Raw genomic sequence first — 12,824 nt, forward strand, 5'->3', positions numbered from 1 at the left:
ATATTATTTTAATTGGTTTCAGGTGTATACCATAGTGATTAGACAATCATATACTTAAAACACTTTTAATTGATTTTTTTGACAGAAGAAGAGGAGTTTGGGGGGAGAGAGAAAGAGAGATGTGAGAAACCAACAGATGCCCAACCAGGGATTGAACCCTCACCTTGGGCATGTGCCCCAACTGGGAATTGAACCTGCCATCCCTTGGTGTATGTGATAATGCTTCAATCAACCCAGTCACACTGGCCAGGGCATATATATACTTTCCTACGAAGTGATACACCCCCCCCCCCTCACCTGGTGACATACCTAGTTAATGTAATAGTAGTGGCCTGCCCGGTACACGGAGTCGTGCACGTTGAAAGGAAATTACTGAGAATTCTGGGCCTGAAGGGCACCTGTGGAGGGAGTAGGGGGAGAAAAAGAAAACTCAAACTCGGGTCTTCGGGCTTGCCATGCTGACTTGCAGCGCTGGCTTGAGGTGCTGGCTCTGGTGCAGGGACTAATGCAGGTGGTGGCCAATGGGGCAGGACTGGGCAAGGCAGGCCAGACAGGCCCTGGAGCCAACCTCCGTCTGTCCCTTCCCAGCAGGCTGCACCTGGGGCTGCGCCTGCGGAGGTGCTGCAGCTCGAGGGCATCTGCGGAGTGAGCAGGTGGGGCCCCTTGGCTCTGCCGGTGGGGATCAGCTGAAACTGGCTCTCCGACATCCCCTGAGGGGTCCCAGAGTAAGAGAAGGCACTCTGCAAAGCTGCTGTCGTACAGGGTGTGGAACGCAAATGCAAGTGTGCAGTCAACCAGATCCAGGGCCAGCAGAGCCCCAGCAACAGCATAAGCCGTGGCCGAAGGAGGAATCACGCAGCCCCGCAAGGAATCGGGCCCCCTCCTCTCTGGTGTCAGGACGCTTCACCCAGAACCACCACTGCCAAGTCACTGCAGCTCGGCAGCTCCTGCATGGAGCACCTGCCCCCTCGTGGTCAGTGTGCGTCATAGGTACTGGATGGTCAGACGGTCACTTAGCCTTTTATACATATAGACGGTGGACTATATTCCCATAATGTGTTTATTTTTGCTTGTTATTTTGTGGGGAGCAAGTTTGAATTGTTTAGAAAATTAAATAACATCATATTTAGAAAATATTTTTGAGACCTGATGAAAATCTTTCACTTGAACAGTCAAAATTCAATGGTTGAGCATCAGTCCATGAATAAGGAGGTCATGTTGCCCAGTGGGGGTCCTGAAAGAGGCAGCAATTGATGATTCTCATTATTGATATTTCTATTCCTCTCTCTCCCTTCCTCTCTGAAATCAATAAAAATATATTTTAAAAATCCTCCTGTCACATATATAACTATGTTGAATTTTTCAAGCTAGGGAGGATAATTTTTAAAATGCTTTTCCAGGATAACCTTACTTTTTCTCAAGTCTAGACCAGCCTTTTAAAATTGACATAATTTCCAAACTCAGACGCAGGACTTAGGATCAAAGATAATTGCTATCAAACTTCAAGGTCCGCACAAGCCTGTCGATCGTTATTTTGCCCCTTGCTCTGTAGAAGTTCCTAGTGTTTAAATTTTAACTAGTATTTAGAGCAATTTCAATAAAGGTAAGTTAGTTAATCCTGATATGAATGTGTATTATTTTAGGTTATCATATGCAGTGGCTTCTTTACAAATCTGGAGGTTATATTAGATACTGGCTTTCATTGTTTATATAATGTCTTTGCTTGGAAAATATAAAACCTCCTCATATTTATCATTATAAACTCAGAAACTGACTTAATCTGAAGATTTTTCATTGTACTCTTTTTTTCTTGAATGATTAAGAAATAACTACGAAGTGCTTTATGATATAAGTGTTTACCGTCTAACAGTTCTTTCCATTTATAGAGGTTAGCTTCTCTATAAATGTCTACAAAAACAGTCTTATGTTTTAGGTTATGCAACACAGGATTGTAAAGCCAGTCTTACATATATACATTTACAAATACTCCTAACTGGGTTTTTAATAGCAGCTTTACATTTTGAATATTCCTTACTTTGCATAGGTCACTACTGTGAAGGGGGAGTACCTCTCTTAAACGCTTATTTGTTCATTCACTTTTCCCTTCTTTCAACAGGGGGAAATGCAGCGTTGCCCTTCTGAATGAGACAGAGTCAGTATTGTCATATCTCGATAAAGAGGTAATTCACAATTATTCTTGTTTTCTATGTGTTTTTCTTTCTTTCTTTCTTTTTTTTTGCATAAAGCCATATCTTTTGAATTAATTTCTTTTTGTACCAAATTATTGCACCACCATAGCAGTATTATAGTAAAAGTATAATCACTAAAATGCATTTGGATAATTCGATTTTTCTGGTTGAGGCAAGAATTGACAAAAAACCCTGTGTCTGTCTGTTTCTCTCTTTTCAGTTGGTAATGAAAAGCTGTATAAAGTACAGCACGTGATTTAGCTGGTAGAAGAAATATTTTGGCTTTATGAAAACATGACTTTACTGTAATTGGTCTTCCTTTCTGCTTTTTGTTTGTTTGTTTTGTTGCCAGCGTCGTTATTAATAAATAGCTTTTCTTTTAGACTCTTTAGATGAGATTTTACCATTGGTGGTGTGCTTTCTTTCCTGGAACCCTAATAAACTTAGTCAACTAAAAATATTTCTTTCTGTAAACTTCAACAAGAAAAATTTTATCTATGTTTAGCAGGTTGAATTCGAGCATGTGCTTAAATGAAGGGAGGAAATGCTTATAAACAGAATATTCCACAGTTGTATGTGACTTATTACCATTTGTATTATGGGGAAACGTTTTACTGATGGTGTTGCTTCAGTATTTAACCTTTATAAATAGTTTCATGGTGTTTTTGTTTCCCCGAAATCTTTTGTGTGTGTGTGTGTGTGTGTGTGTGTGTGTGTATTTTTAAAAAAGAATTAAAGGGGCATATTTCTTATCATACTCAATATCATACTCCTCTTATCTCAAATGAAAAAAAAACATAAATGAAAGGATTGATAAAATATGTGGATCTACTCTGTATTAGAAACTCTAATAAAGAAAACTAAAGGGAAATTAATATTTAAGGCAGAAAAAAGGCTAAGAGTCCTTATAACTTATGCTTGTGAAATTCAGAAAAGGAAAAGAGTACTCACATCAGACTGTCCAACAGAATGGTTGATAATAACGTGGAAAATGATAATGCTAGAAATGAGCACAAAAGCAGAATTAAAAGGAGGAAACATTCACTATGTTTCTGTGTATTTTATTGGTATATTTGATTGTTGAGTGGGTTTTTAAAAAATGTTATTTTTTGCCTTCTATGTTATTTTTAGCAATTTGGATACGCTAAGGACTGTAATAGGTGAAAGTTTGCAAAGGTGTTTGTTTTTTCACCATTTACTCTTTTGTCAATCTCTGAGATAGGATCTGACCTGTAGCAGTATATTTAAGGAAACTTTAACAAAAAGTTTTTAAAAAATCTTTACTCAATATCATTGATTTTAGAGAGAGGGAGAGAGAGAGAAACATCAATGTGAGAGAAAAAAATCAATTGGTTGCCTCCCATACACACCCCGACTGGAAATGGAACCAGCAACCTTTTGGTTTATAGGATGATGCCCAACTAACTGAGTCACACTGGCCAGGACCCAGAATCTTGTTTTTATGGAATACTATACTAACATTTCACAGATTAAAAGTGACCTGAAGTGCCTCTACTTTTAAAGCTGATGGTGAGCCAGTGGTAACAGCTTTAGTTACCTAGTAACATTCGTTGTTGCTCCTGTCTTAAAAAAATAAAGGAATAACAATTCTGATTGTGTACTGTCTGTCTTTGCCCTGCACCCCCCCAATTTATTAAGGAGGTTTATATAATCTGCAGATTTTTTTCTTTTCCTTAGCATTTTTTACTTGCATAGATTGCCACATAATGGTGTGACTTTTGAACAGTTTTACTGTTTAATCTTTTTGACAGTGAAGCATGATTAAAACTCTGCAGAATTTCTTAGTATCTCCTTTCCTGTTACCTAGCCTGTAAGACCTTGAAAGGAGAAAGCTTTATCATCTGACTCCTATTTGCAGTTTGCTTGGCTGGGTCTTGGTAAAGTGCTGATGATAATGATGGGCCCTTCCAGAATATAATAGAGAGGTTCACACAGTAGGTGACCCTCAGAATCACAGTTGAAGGCAGGGACAAGACTTTACTGGCTCAGATGGCCAGAATTCAGCAAAGGACTGGTGGCTGGGTCTTCTTATCTATAATATTAGGCTCAGTAACTAGGGCTCTATTGCATTTTATGGGACCACAGATAGTCAGGTGGGTGTGCTGATGGAGGTGGTATATTAATATACCTACCTATGTGTGTATATGAATGCTTCAGAATTTAAAGGAGAACTACAGAATTACAACTAATAAATGTTTAATTATAAAATTTTACAGTGCGACACTTTAGTAAACTGTATAAAAGCTCAGCTCTTCTATAGTTTATTTAATGTGGGTGTGTGTTCATTTTAATATTTTAATAAAATGGCGGATGGACACTCGAAAAGTAAGAGTGCCTATTATCTATGAAGGCATCCATATTGTTTAGCGTGGACTTTGGAGGCTTAAGTGATATATTTAGGTGTCTTACCTTTGATTTACATGGCTTAACTTTGCTAGCTTTTCAAAATCCTGTTTTAGAGCAGTAGAATGGTTTTCTTCTAGACTAGAACAAATAATAAATCTTTATAATATACTTTTATTCTAAGCTATTTGTTTTGGCTTGATTTAATATTGTACTGTATTTCATAATGGCAATAACTTCATGTTCTCCTTAAACATTTATGATTTTATTCATCAAAGTGAAATTTTATACACTCTCTGAAGTTCTCTGGTTTCAGGATTATGACATTGGATTTATTGTACATAAAAAGTTTACCCAGATATTTTCTATCTTTTTTTTTCAGGATACCTTTTTCTACTCATTGGTCTATGACCCCTCTGTGAAAACACTATTAGCTGACAAAGGTGAAATCAGAGTGGGACCTAGATATCAAGCAGACATTCCAGAAATGCTCTCAGAAGGTATGTTTTTCTTTGGGTTTCAAGCACTATGAGAACATATACTGTATCTCAAAACTCAAACATCGGTTTCTTCAGATGGGAGAAGCAATTTTTAGGCTAAAGTTTAAAAGGGTTCTTCCAATTTTAGAATTGCAGAAAAAACAAGGGATAATAATTTATTTCATCAATTATTCATTTTCGATTTTATATTTTTATGAGTGTTTTGGCTGTTTTCACTCTTTTTTTTTTTTTAAAGGGCAAATGTAAGAACATTCATGTTGTTGAATTTGTGTTTTAATGTGGCATGCTCGTGCCTTGAGATCCTGAGTGCCCGTAAGCCATCTATCAGAGGAGGCCATGAAATCTAGTGAACAGCTACCTTTTGGTGGAGATTTTGGCTCAGCCAAGTAGCTTTATGTAACAAAGAGATTCCAAGCTTTGTATTTTAAAAACATCTTCCTAGCAAAACATATATTATAACTGCATACTTCAAAGCTTTTATTTTCTGATTTCAAAAGTAAAACATTCTTACATTAAAAAATGAGACACAAAATAAAGAAATGTATAGCATAGGAAATAAATGTCATCCCCTTTTCTTCATTTCAAAACTCTGATCAAATAGGGGATGTTTATTTTGTTCCCACTTTGGCTTATACTTCACCCAGGAATGGTCCATGTGCAGTGGCAGGTTGCACATTATATTTGCAACTTCTTCTTTCAGTTAGCAGTGAATCTTTAGCATCTTTTCCCATGAATAGAGTGACTGTTCCTTTTAGTGACTGTTCAGTTCTCAGATTTGCATAGACGTATGGTAATTTCTTTTTCCAGTCTCCTGTTGATAGATGTTTAGGATTTTTTTTATCTTGATCATTATAAATGATGCTGTTAGAAAAGCTACACATATATTTATGCTGTGTAAATAGTTTTCAAGCATAACTCCTTGGAAATGAAATGGAATGTACATTTTAGATATTGAAAATGCTTCTTTGCCATTCAGAAATTCTGTATTAACTTATAAATGAAAGAACCAGATGCCTTCAGCAATGCTGAGATGATGAGGGATTTTTTCCCCCTTCACATTTTGAATTCTCATCTTAATTTTCAAAAAGATTTAGAATTTGAGATTATGCTTGTCTTAGTTATCTTTAGCCCTTCTGTAAATTCCTTGTGTATTTTCTCCTTGGTTATATACCTTTTTATGTACTGGCAGGAGTTCTTTGAATATTAAAGGTAAACAAATACAAAAGTATTTGTCCTTTGTCTACAAATACCCTAAGCACCCTTCCCCACTTCATTATTTTATTTTTAAAACATTTTAACAGTGATGTAAATATATTTTATATTATTTTTTGTCATGTAGAAGTTTAGAATTTACTAGTCTTTTTCTTTCAGACCTGTGTGATTTGCATTATTTACAGAAATAAATCTTTTTATTTTCCCCCTCTGATTATTAAAGCATATGAGCTCTTCCATAGGTTCGTCTCTCTACCTTGCCTTCCTTCTAGAATATGCATGCAGAAAAGTTAGATCAGCAGGTACTCAGGATAGAGTTTGTGAATCGTAGGACTCATTGGTGTCAGTGGTGGGTAGGTGGGATGGCTGTGAATAATGCAGGCTGCAGACTTTCACATCTTCATGAACTTCAATATCAGGAAAGGTCAGTCAGTAATGATTAAGGTTGGAGAACAGAATGCTGTGTCTGTATTCAACTGTGTTGGGACATGTGTGTTTTGTGTGTTTTTTTAACTCGACTATATCAATTTATTATAGCTGGGAGATTGCATTTACTTACATTCTGATTTGTGCAAACCAGCTTGTCTTCCAGAAACAATTTTTGGATATTTATAGTCCTTAATGTTTGATATTCGTCTTACATCATTTAGTGTTCACTAAATTATTATTAAAAAAATACTTGATTTTAAAATGTTACACATAGTGCTATAATTTGCAAAATATATTCACCTAGCTTAGAATTTAAAAAATATTATTTTAGGAAACAATAATACATAAAATGCAATAATTTACTCTATAATCCTTCTCAAAATGGACTTGAGGTTCTTCTAAGTAAGAGGAATGACTAGACAGCTATCAGTCAGGCATCCCCTGAGCAGGCCCAAACTGACACTCGAATATCGCCCGAGGGGTCCTTAGCACTGCCATGGAGGGGGGAGAGGCTCCGCCACTGCTGCTGGCCAGCTGTGAGCTGGGCTTCTGGCCAAGTGGTGCTCCCTCTGTGGAGTGCACTGACCCTCAGGGGGCAGCTTCTGCATTGAGTGTCTGCCCCCCCTGGTGGTCAGTGCGTATCACAGTGACCAGTTGTTCCGATGTTCGGTCAATTTGCATAGTAGAGTTTTATTATATAGTATAGTCCAAGCAGTTTTATGTGTTAGAGATTCAAGTTTATTTTATCTATCTCTTAGTATATGTTTTATGACAGGGCAAGTTTTCCCTTACTTTTTAAAAAATTTATTAGTGGAAAAGTCTCATCTGTTAAGATTCCACACACACCCCTCCCCCATACTGTGGTATTTTATCATCAATTTGTCAATTTCTTCTTTTCCAGATTTATTAGGGTTCTGACTGAAATTGTATTAACATTATATATTACTTTGGAAGGTGATTGATCATTTCATAATATTGAGCAATATGTGGGTCTGCTTTTGAGGTTTCTGTTCTGTTCCACTGGTCTATTTGTCTGTTCCTGCTCTAGTAACTCACTGTTGTAATTATAGAGACTCTGAGATATGTGTTAATATCTGGTGAGGCTAGTCCCTGTATCATTTTTTAAAATGAGTTTGATTATCAGCTTGACAAACACCAGACAGGAAAAATAACAATTTTCCTATTTTAATTGGGATTGCAGTTAATATTTAAGTTATTTTAAGGAGAACAGGCATTTTGATGAGGTTAAAACATCTTAATCAGAAACAAGGATGTCTTGCCCTTTGTTCAGGCCATTTTGGGGTCTTGTGGGAGTTAAAAAATATATAGGTTTAGTCATGTAGATTTTGTGCATTACTTGGTAAGCTTATTTTTAAGTGTATAACTTATTGGCTTTATTTGTAAGTATTCAACTTTAACATAGAAAACCACCATATTTTTTATATAATTGAAGAAGTCACTTTAGTCTCTTATTTCAGCTTAAAGCATTTAACATATACTAAATGTTTCTTTTCAGTATAAATAAGTAGTCAGTTACTAGTACATACAAGATTTAAGGACCCCTTTCTTTTTTCTAATTAATGTTTTGTCAAGGGAAGTGTGTTGGGCTGCAAATAGGTATGCCAGTGGTTAAACCACACTTGAAAAACATGGATATTGTCATTCTAGAAACTTCCATATATAGCTAGTTTCCCTGTTTGCAGGGAAATTAAACAGTAGAAAATATCATATTCCAGAAAGATATTTATGGCTTGGCTGGTGTGGCTTGTTTGGTTGGTTGAGCATCAGCCTGTGCACCGAAAGGTCACTGGTTCAATTGCCAGTCAGGGCACTTGCCCAGGTTGTGGGCTCCCTCCCCCGTTGGGGTGCATGTAGGAAGCAGCTGATGGATGTCATTGATGTTTCTCTTTCTTCTTCTCCCTTCCCCTCTCTCTAAAATCAATGAAAACATTTTTTAGAAAAAGAACAGATATTTGCTTTGATGCTCTTGAGTGGGTACATTTGATCAGTGGCCAGATTCCAGTTTGCACTGGCATGGGTTGCAGAACTTGAATTAATATCCTGAGGAGGTGGCAGCATCAGCACCATGCCAGAATATATTACAGGCTTACATTCTTTGTGAACATATCTTAATGGATTCTAAGATATTGTTGTGGCATTTGTCTTGCTAGGGAATAAATCTTTTTGTGATTCATTTGTGACTGCTCACCATCTTACAAACTCCTGAATATCTGGATTGGAATGTAATTTGCAAAGGAAGGTAAAGGGTTCTTTGAGATTTTAAATCTTCATTGAGTTTGAATAAAGCACCTAGAGAATTTTCTGTAGAAAAATATATTATAATGTGCAAATTTTTGAATGATTAATTCACTGTGTTGTAACACTGAACATTTAAGAAAGAAATCTACATATTAAAATTGTGGCTGCTAAAAAGCATAGTAACATTAAATTATTAAACTATACTGAGTGGATTCACAGGTTTGGGTAAAACCTGGCTGGCTATGTTTTAGCTGAATAACCTTGGAAAAACGCCTCTAAATCCCATTTCTTCCCCTTCCAAAAGGAAATAATGTATGTACATATATAGGGGGCATAAGTAGGTCTACAGTTGTGAGTGTATGAAAAAGCTTATTCTTATATTCTTATTTATTAATTATTGTATTATTTACCACACGAACAATTGTAAACCTATGTTTGCTCCACCCTGTATAATAGGGTTGTGATGACCAAATGAAGTAATTTATTTAGCGCAGCTCTTAACACTCATTGCTAGCTACTACAGTTGTTTTTCTCCTGGTCACCACTGTCTGCTGTACTAGTTCTCTTGTCAGTGTTTGAGAACTTCAGGAGGTCTCTATCTTTGAGAGTTAAAGAGTTACATTAATAGTCTCTGTGCTACCACATATGCGTTAAGTCCTTGAATTAGCTCACGCAGGTGCAGTAGGTAAGTAGAAAATGTCATTATGGTGTGGAAGTTCGTCTAAGACTTTCTCCCATGATCCAGAAATCTCCCACGATCCCTGTATTCTTACAGGGAGCTTAAGAAAAAAAAAAAAAAAAAAAAAAAAAAAAAAGACGGACGTTTTACAGAAATATCTTTCTCTAGTGCAAGTAGTGGCTGATTTAGTGGCTTCAAAATCTGTGGCACTTCCTACTATGTTAAAACTATATGGCTGTCTAAACACTATATTATACAACTGAAACCAATGCAAAATACTAAAAGTAAATTGTAATTGAAAAAAAAACACACACCCAACTATGGAGAAGCTTAGAATTATAGATGAAGGGGCTTATGAAGATATTTCTCTGTGTTCAAAAACATCTGCACCCTGGATTCCATTTTTTATTTTGTTGAAACTATACATATGATTTATATCTCAGTGGTGGAAGCATTAGTCCAGGGTTTAAGGAGACAAAGGATTGACTGACCTTTGTCCCTGGTGCCAAAATAGGATGCTAATTCACAATTCATACAGTTTGTTGGTAAATACATTCAGTGGGAATCCAGATATTAGGGAGATCTTCATGTACTGGATGATTTGATGATGTGAGACTTGAGCAGATTATCATAAATGGAGGAGGAAAGTCAGATTATTGTGATGACTGGAATGAACAGGAGTAGAGCATGGAATTAATCAATCTTGGTCCAGCCTCTGGCTCAGACTACAGTTACCAAGACCATTCCAAGGAATACTCCTGACACTTAGCTGAGAACTTAGTTATATAGATTCCAAATAAGGTTATTCAAGAGCTTCTTAAAAGTTTTTTTTTTAATTGTAAAGTGATCAAACTGTTAAATAAATGTTATTATATGTTAAATCCAAAACGGGGAATCCTTATTTAGTTTAGAGTGACTGTTTGATATAGAACATTTCTATCTTCATTTTGTTGTTGCTATTTTTGTTCTTATTTCATGGTATTAATCTGTATCTTAGGTGTTAGTATAAGTGCATCCAGGAGTGTTTTCTTATTGTTTGCAGCGAATTTATTTTAGAATGCTTATATGGGATTCTCTTTCTGCTGTGTGCTGCCGAATGGATGGGTGAGATTGAAATATCAATTTTACTAGAATTTGAAAATTAAATGTCAGTTTTACCCTTTCGTTCTGGAGTATATATCAGAGAGAGGCTCAATATTGAGTAGCATTGTTATTTTATCTGGTATTATTTAAAAATTAAGATCTCAAATTTTTATTTTCATCATTACTATCTTTTTTTTATCATTACTATTTAACTTACTTAAAATATACTACTGGAAGATATAGAGAAGTGTAAATGTGACATACTTCTTCCTCAAGCTTTACACAGTTTGCAATTTTTTTGTTTTTAACTATGAACCTAATGTTGAATGTCTTGGCTCAGCTGAGAATTGTAAACAGTGAAAAATGAAACCCTTCCCAGCACCTTAGATCTATTTGGCCAGTACTCTTTCTACTCTGCTTGCGTTTCTTTATGTTGGGGGTGGCGATTGGCTCTCTGGTTATCTGCCTTTGAACAGGGGCAGGATGGCAAGTCCCTAGCCTGGCAGCAGTGGTTGACTTAGGAGACTACAGGTAGAATGGCTGATTCTGTCCTCCCTCTTTCTCTGTGTGAGCTATTGAAGCTTGCTTGCCCCTATACCAGGACTGAACACATTAGAAGCCCGTAGCCTGAGCTTGTCAGGGATGTTTAGCTTCATAGTATGTCAGTCAGTGCAAGGCACTGCCTGATTTTGTAGATGGAGTGATTCAAAAGCAAAACAAAGCCCAAACCAGTCCCTAGCTGATAGGAAATCCATAGCTGTAAATCAAAACTTCAGTCAACTCCCAAATCTGTTACCGTTTACTACCCTTCGTCCTCACATTGAGTCCTGCCTGATGGTTATATCTCCTTGTGAGCTATTTCTAAAACAAAGCTTCCTGCATCATCTCAGTCTTCTTTCTGTTAATGCCTGTACCATCTCTGTAGGGTTTTTTTTGTTTTCTTTTTGAGGCTTGAAATCTACCCGCTGCCTCCAGTCTGTCCCTGACATCCCTAAATCTCTCTTTGCTATCTGTTATCATTGTCAATACCACGTCGTTCTGTCTTCATCGGGCGTGTCCATAGAGCAAATCACATACCGTTGTTAAATGTGAGATGAGAAGTTTGATTCTGGTCTTGTCACCCCCCCTACTAAACAGTCAAGGGATTCTCATTACGCCCCTTTTCAGAAAATCTCTGTGGCATCTTCAATAACATGTACATAGTCCACTTTCTTAGCTATCTCCCCGGATTTCCCTTAGTGTACTCCTGACGAAACAAACTACTTTTCTATCACATTTGGAAGCCCCTTGACTTTGCTCATGTTCCTTTCTGAGTCTTATGTCCTGTGAACTCCTTTGCCTTTTAGTTCTTAGCAGAAATGCCACCTCCTGCTTGACCTCACTCCCTGACCAGCCTGAAATGATTTCTCTAATCTGTGGAGCTTTACAGCCATATCTGTATATCTCTTATGACATCTAGGGTTGTGGTTTTGTTTTTGTTTTTTTATTTGTAGCATAGTTATTTATGTGTAAGTTTTATCATAGTCTAAGCATCTTTCTGCAGTAGTGCTTTTTTGTTTTTATATCCTTTAGCATGAATACATGTTAATGACAAATGAAAATACCATATGGTGTGGTTGCATTTCTTATCAGTGTTCACTTTACAAAGTGTTCTACATTTGCTGTCTGAAAGAATCCACACACACACACACACACAAAAAAAAAAACACACACACACAAAAATGAATGTTTACCGTACATTTTTAGTGCTGTGGTTATCGCAGTCATTAGTCATATGTGACAGTATATGTGCCTTATGGGTAATAAGACTCCATTTTCTTTGCTCTCGGACAGGAGAATCAGATGAGAGGGAACAGTCAAAATTGGAAGTTAAAGTTTGGGACCCAAATAGCCCACTTACAGATCGACAGATTGACCAGTTTTTAGTTGTAGCACGGTGAGTATGACACTATTGAGTAAAAATATCTTTTCTCTCTATAAAAGAATTTATACATATCATCTTTTCTTTGTATTCTGATTTTTTTCTTTGGTTCTATTTTTTTCTAATTATGTAAGAAAGCCTAATATATATCACACCACTTCCTAAATAAGATGGTTTTTTAATAATTA

At 36.5% G+C, this 12,824-nt stretch overlaps 1 protein-coding gene across 9 annotated transcripts in view; it reads left to right on the top strand.

The window, feature by feature from the left end:
- The window catches only part of MTA3 (metastasis associated 1 family member 3), a 111,159-nt gene that overhangs the window by 40,659 nt on the left and 57,676 nt on the right, over nt 1-12,824 (top strand). For all 9 annotated transcript variants that reach the window (XR_004987403.2, XR_004987404.2, XM_036435147.2 and 6 more), the window contains exons 5-7: nt 2,117-2,180; nt 4,936-5,053; nt 12,549-12,651. Coding sequence is in view for 7 of the 9 variants with exons in the window: in XM_036435147.2 (XP_036291040.1) it covers nt 2,117-2,180; nt 4,936-5,053; nt 12,549-12,651 (285 nt within the window). In the remaining 2 variants the exon portion in view is untranslated. The remainder of the gene's footprint in view (nt 1-2,116; nt 2,181-4,935; nt 5,054-12,548; nt 12,652-12,824) is intronic.

The sequence above is a fragment of the Pipistrellus kuhlii genome, unplaced genomic scaffold (genome assembly GCF_014108245.1).
Source record: "Pipistrellus kuhlii isolate mPipKuh1 unplaced genomic scaffold, mPipKuh1.p scaffold_m20_p_13, whole genome shotgun sequence".
In the NCBI taxonomy this organism is placed as follows: domain Eukaryota; kingdom Metazoa; phylum Chordata; class Mammalia; order Chiroptera; family Vespertilionidae; genus Pipistrellus; species Pipistrellus kuhlii.